The sequence below is a fragment of the Gossypium arboreum genome, chromosome 3 (genome assembly GCF_025698485.1).
Source record: "Gossypium arboreum isolate Shixiya-1 chromosome 3, ASM2569848v2, whole genome shotgun sequence".
Classification (NCBI taxonomy): Eukaryota; Viridiplantae; Streptophyta; class Magnoliopsida; order Malvales; family Malvaceae; genus Gossypium; species Gossypium arboreum.
Window position 1 is genome coordinate 18,493,072 of NC_069072.1, and position 6,532 is coordinate 18,499,603.

The 6,532-nt window shown below is 34.2% G+C and overlaps 1 protein-coding gene across 1 annotated transcript; it reads right to left on the minus strand.

Moving 5' to 3' along the window:
* Nucleotides 1-337: 337 nt before the first annotated feature.
* On the minus strand, nucleotides 338-2,430 carry LOC108475742 (cytochrome P450 86B1). Its single transcript, XM_017777731.2, has one exon. It carries the CDS (start codon nucleotides 2,098-2,100, stop codon nucleotides 526-528), a length of 1,575 nt encoding a protein of 524 aa, XP_017633220.1. The 5' UTR covers nucleotides 2,101-2,430; the 3' UTR covers nucleotides 338-525.
* Nucleotides 2,431-6,532: the final 4,102 nt, after the last annotated feature.

A 6,532-nucleotide genomic window follows, 5' to 3' on the forward strand; every position in this document is an offset into this window, starting at 1 on the left:
AGAGAGAAAATAATTTTTTAATAAAGTTGGAAGGTAAAAAAGTCATTATCCTTATATTGTTTTTTGGTATTGAATGGTAGTATCAACTATTAAGATCTTAAAGACTTGGCCTAAGCAGTACATTATGACACATAATATGGAGATATCCAGAGGGAGTTCTTCAGAGTCTGGGGTTTGTTAAGGTTTTTTGGATTTATAGGATTGTGGATTCTTTTGATTTGATTAGGTTGTGTAGTTAGGTTTTTTTCCAAAAAGAAAACTATAATATAACTTTTAAAAATTACAATAGGAAAGGATATAACAAAGAACAATACTGTAAATCCAAAAACTGACCAAGGAGCTAAAAGATCCAAACAGTTAATCACATTAATAGAGGTTTATCGTTTAATTCAACCAAGCACACAAAAGGTAAAAATAAATACGAGAATGAGTAAACAAAAAACAAATCAAATCTGCATATTCCTCACATTCATCTCAATTATTCTGCGTTATATTTTCACTCCAACTTTTATAATATAGGCAGCACTAAGCATTGTTTACCAACCTAGGCTTTAGCGTCACCATTAAACCATTTTTCATGTAGAGTGTGGTGGTCAGCTTTGGTACAACACTGTGACCTTCAACAACCTTAACCGAATACCTTAATAGTACTGAAGCAGCCACCATTTTCATCTGAGTGTAAGAAAAATTCTTCCCAAGACATAGCCTCGGACCGGCATTAAAAACGGGGTATTTGAATTGGTTTGCACTCACGAACTTCCCATCTTTGATCCACCTCTCTGGCTTGAACTCCAAGCAATCTTTGCCCCATATAGATTCCATACCAGCCATTGAGAATAGGAAGTTGAAGACTCGAGCACTCTTTTTTACCCTTGTTCCATCAGGGAGCACATCGTCTTCTAGAACTTGTTTCATTTCAATCGGCACTGATGGGTAGAGCCGTAGGGATTCAGATAATGCTGCTTGGAGATAAACCATCTTTTTCAATCCGTCTTCTGTGAAAACTGTGATGTTATCTTGTGTTCTACACTGGGGATGATATAAAATTTCGTAGATTTCGGCCATGATTTTGTTTTCCACTTGTGGGTTTTTGTGTATAAGCCAGAAAAACCAGGCTAATGCAACTGAAGTTGTGTCTCGACCTGCTAAGATGAAACTTACACAGAAATCTCTCAAGAAATTACCTGGAAAATGCCTGTTTTGGCCTTGTTTATTTTCACTCTCAATAAGCCTCGACAAGAAATCAGATTGATTGCTTAAGTTCCCAAGTATGTTCCTTCGATCTCTCACTTTCTTATCTGCAAAATCGTGGACAACTTTTATTGCTTCCTTGAGCCGTCTCTCATTTCCAAGTCCGAAGAACTTCAACGCCTTCCATACAAAAGGTGGCATCAAGAATCTTAATAAGGTGAGTTCGGTGGCCTCTTCGAATGCTTTCGCAAAGGGAACTTCGGGCAAATCAAGGGCCAAACACCCAGGATTAACGCCAAGAGCTACTGTGCAAATGTTATCGAATGTAAGCCGAAGAAGCACTTCTTGTAGATCAAAACACTGCCCTGAAATACTAAGCTTTTGCAATAAAATCAATAGCTTTTTGTGCACTAAATCTTGCATGGTTTTAAAGGAGTGCTCCATAAAACGACTCGAATGCATCTCATGCTTCGCAAGTTGCCTTTTCTCCATCCATGATTCATTATCGGCGTTGAAAATCCCATCCCCCAGCAGGTCGCGAAATCTCTCTCTGTAGTAATTCCCTTTAGGGAAATTCTGGAAATTTGTCTTGAGCATATATTCAATGTTGGAAGGGTCAGTTGTGACGATCCCATACGCACCTCCCATCCACATTCCCCTGTAATGAAATGTTACCCCAGCTTTTATCAAAACTCTGGTGCCCCAATTATGTGCGTCACTCAGGTGGAAGACAATTGATGGTATTATTCCAAACACTGGCCACATCATCGGACCCTTTCTTGTAAGTCTCTCATGCAAACAACTGAAAATGAATAGCCCCAACAACGCAATCGACACGTCCCAAAATGTCAGACGAGAAATATCCCACTTAATTACTGAAAAGGAAACCATTTCCGCCATTGCTCTCATGTCCTAAGTTTAGAACAAGCTTTTGTAATTGTAAAGCCAGTTAAAAAGATGTGGACGAATTAATGTCAGTACCAGCTAACTTGACTTTGATGAGGTAGAGTTTAGGTAGGTATTGACGAATTGAAGACAAAATTACTCACAATGGAGTTGTCTGATTGGTTTCGTGTTCACTTCGTGTACTTCAAAAATGAAGTTGAGAATGATAGTGTGTTTTCCCTTAAAACAGAAAAGTTTTCCTCACACTAACACTGTGTATGAATAAATAATTATAAAAGAAAAGAAAGTAAAGCGAAGAAAGAAATGTTAAACAAAAGAAACGATATATGCGCATTTTAATTGGGAGAGAAATTATTATATAGACTATTCCTACCGTATCAACAATGATCCCATCTAATTATCTTAGGTTATATGAGCAATTTTTTCCACAGTAGTCAATCTACTCTCATGACACAAAATCTCCATTGTTTTAGAATATTTCTTGTTGGTGCATGGGATAAAAATAAATTTATGATAAATTAACTGAATGTTTCATGACGTGTAACCATGTCACTTTCTTTAAGATTCTATTGGTTCCTCACCTATATTTTGAAGAGCAAAAAAGTTATTAGCAAATAAACATCGATGATGCAATGAAACCCAATTATTGTTGGCATTTTGCACTAACAATGGTGAAAACAGTCTATTGAACATTGAGCTGAGCATAGCAAGAGAATCAAATTTTATAAAGAACTTTTGTACTGATTCTTTATAGAAAAATCTTTGAATATTAGAAGATTGAGGAGAATAGAGAAACTTCTGTTTATGAGTTTTTGGTATGTCTTTGTACTTCTTAGTATGTCATATAAATAAAATTCCTCTCCTATTTATAACAATTCTCATGTACCTTAATAGAAACACAAATATCCAAATGGATAGACACATCTTTTAACAATAAATATAATTATTTATGTCTACTTGAATAATCACGACTCTTTGTTAATGATCAAGTGACATAGCTTTTAGTAACAAACATAACTCATCACTATGAGTAGTGAAAACTTTTGGTTAACAACAAAGTGAAATAAATTTTGGATTACTTGTAACTTGTCAATTACAACTATTGAAACATTAGAAATATTTTGAAAATGTTTCAACAATCTCCTTGTTATTGTCAAAATATCTAGCTTTTGGTAATCTTGAAAATCAATTGCATAAATGACGGTATCTTACGATTGAGCATTCATATAACGAAAATATGTTAAAGATAATTGAAATATCATGGTAGGCTATGCTTTGAACCAGCTATTCAATTTGTTTAATCAAATACTGACCATCGCCCAACATGCGAACGTTGGGGCTGAAAAATACTGCATCTAAAGATATGAAATAGGCGGTGTCTGCAAGTATACGGGTCAGGGTGTAATATAGTTTTACAATAGAATATGGGAGTACTCCGAGGATTGTACCCAAAGCAGGCTAAGTTAAATTAGTAGATAATCTCTACACTAACAATTCTAAATAGTACTCAATTAAAATTATGTTACGATAATTCATAAATAAAAATATGCCAAATGAAAATATGCAAAACTAGAAACTAAAAGAAACAATTGTAAATCACTAAAATAAGCAAATAGAAGATTAACTCTTTTCCATGTTTATAATTAACTTCCTATTTAGGGTTTTAATCATTTAGCTAGTAATTAACCTAGTTATTACCTTCTGGCCTCTAACTAAATTAACAAATCGACAAGAACTACTTATCTTCTGACCTCATAATTCAAACCAGGATAAGTTAAGAGATGCTCCATAGACAATTCTTCCGACCTCATAGTTCAAACTAGGACAAGTTGAGAGATGCTCAATAGACTATTCTTCTGACCTCATCTACTTAAATTACTTCTTAGACCTCATCTACTTAAATAACTTCTTAGGGTCGTCAAGCCTATGGTTTAATTTCACTCAACCCAATCTAACTAATTCTAAAATAAACCCTAATCTTCAGTTAATTAATCCCAGATCCACTCGTTAATCTTAATAATGCAGAAATATCTAATTTAAATTCAGACAATAAAGTAAAATCAAAACACAAAAGAGAGAAAGGAAAAATTAGATCCAGAGATATCAATTGCACACATGAACAGAAAATCCCCTAACATATGTTGAGTGATTTGCAATACAAAATAGAAGACACGAACAATTGAAGAAAATAAAATAAAACTAAAATTGAAATTAAAATTAATTCAATTTGAACAGAGAAATCCTTAAAGTAATACCATAATCTAAAAATTAAACTCAAACTAAGGAAAATATCCCTTTTATCAGGTCTTGAGCAATAGCATATAAGAGTTATGTTAGATGAATCATTTAAACCTAATACAATTGACTAATCATAGCTGATTGAAGCTATATGGATGAAAACACTCTTAGTAAATTAGGTGGCCTCGTCACAACGGTGTCGGGACATCCTTAGGTTGGTGTTGCGACATCAAGGGCAGAATACTCCTTTCCATGTCGAGGTTGGGTGTCGCAACATCGCGTGGTTGGTGTCGTGACATCAAAGGTAGAATGCTCCTTAGGCGGTTTGGAGTTGGTGTTTTGACATCCAAGTTGGGTTTTGCAACACCGAGGGCTGTCTAATGACTTATTGGCACGACTTGATATCTTGCACTCTTAATCAACATGTTAGTATTCCCTTAAGCCTGGATTGGCCTAAAAAGTCATAAAACCATCAAAATTACTCATTTTATTAACTAAGTACTAAAACAAAAAATTAACTAAAATAACACTAACTTGCTAGAAAATAATCTCGCTAAGTGCTAAAAAGGATTTAATTTGCCGCAACAAATTGTGGCAGATCAAACACATCTCACACAACAATTTCAACACTAGTCAATACACAATATTCAGGGACATTATTATTGTCATGTGTCTCTAACCTCTTTTCACGTGTTAGAGCCAAGCCTTGAACTTTTAGAAGTGACTACACTTCACTTACATAGGTGGATCCCATCAAGAGTGTTCCCGATGGACTCATTACATTTTCCTGAAAACTTGATTTAGTTTCACTAACTATCACATTTTACAATACCTTTTCATTTGAAACACTAATTGGATTCTTCCCACTTGAACCAATACAAATATAACATGCATCAAACTTCATCTATAATTTCCCTAATAAAGTATCAACCCCAACATCATCATTATTAAGTCTTCTATTGAATCTTGTCCCTAACAACCTCGGAAATAAAAAAAAAAAGACGACTACTTGCTCCCTAAAAGCTTCTTAGTCTTCTTTCCCAATCCAATTTTTGTTTTATTTTCGCATTACAAACCATCTTAGCCCCCTTATTCTTTGTTGGATCTGATGCCATGAATGTAGTATATTCATTTGTAAACATGTAATTTTGTAGATTTTATGGATTCCAACTCAGTGTGGGAACTTGTAGACTTATTGGAAGGGATAAAACCCATAAGGTGTAAGTGGATCTACAAGTGGAAATGAAATGTGGATATTTTTGGAAAAATTGCAATTTGAAAACGATTTTCTCGCATGACAGAAAACTAAAAATTTGAAAATCGACTTGGTTTGTGATATTTCTAGCAATAAAACCTAATCAAACTCAAACCTATGTTTTTGGCTTAGCGGACCTTCTTTGTTCCCAACTTTCAACCAAATGATCTTCTCCGCTATTCTCGCACCACAACCTTCTTTGAATGCGGGCTCGATCGAAACACAAAACTAGAAAAAAATTCTCTCTTTTATTTCGGGAGAAAACAAAAATTTTCTCTTCTTAATAGAAATTGATAGAATTGTTATTCTAGAAAAATATATTTAATAGTTAAGAATAAATTCTCTCTATTTTTGGACAGAGTAATAATCTCTCAAAGTTTTGTTTTATGCCCTGACGGTGCTATTTGTTTATAAAAAGAGAAGGTAGAACCCTTGTTGAGTTGTAGCAGTTTATTTCAAATAGAAAAACAACTTCCTACTAGAAGTAGTGTGGATGGCACACCCTAGTATTCCCAATAGAGTTGTCGCCCCTTTCATGTTATATGAGGGGTTTTGAGCCTTTCTCACATCGGGTCACATTACGAGTACGTGTTGGGTCTTTTGACCCAATACTTTGTAATGTGATCTAGCTCGATCCAAATTTTCTATTTCCAAAATAAACTTTAATATTCTATATTGAAAAAATTCATCCCTATTTTTCCCTCAATAAATTTTGAAAATTTTACTCCTGGTAAAATTTCAAGAAAATATGTTCAGTATTTCACAACTCAACATGTTGACCGTGACCAAATGGTTTATTTTCATTTCTGGGCTTCAAGGGACCTAAAAAACATAAACTTTTTCTTCTGATCATTTTTAAGTTATCCATACAGAATTGCAAATGAATCATTTCCATTTTGGAAACCTATATTCATTTCTAAATGATTCTATTTTTCTATTTTG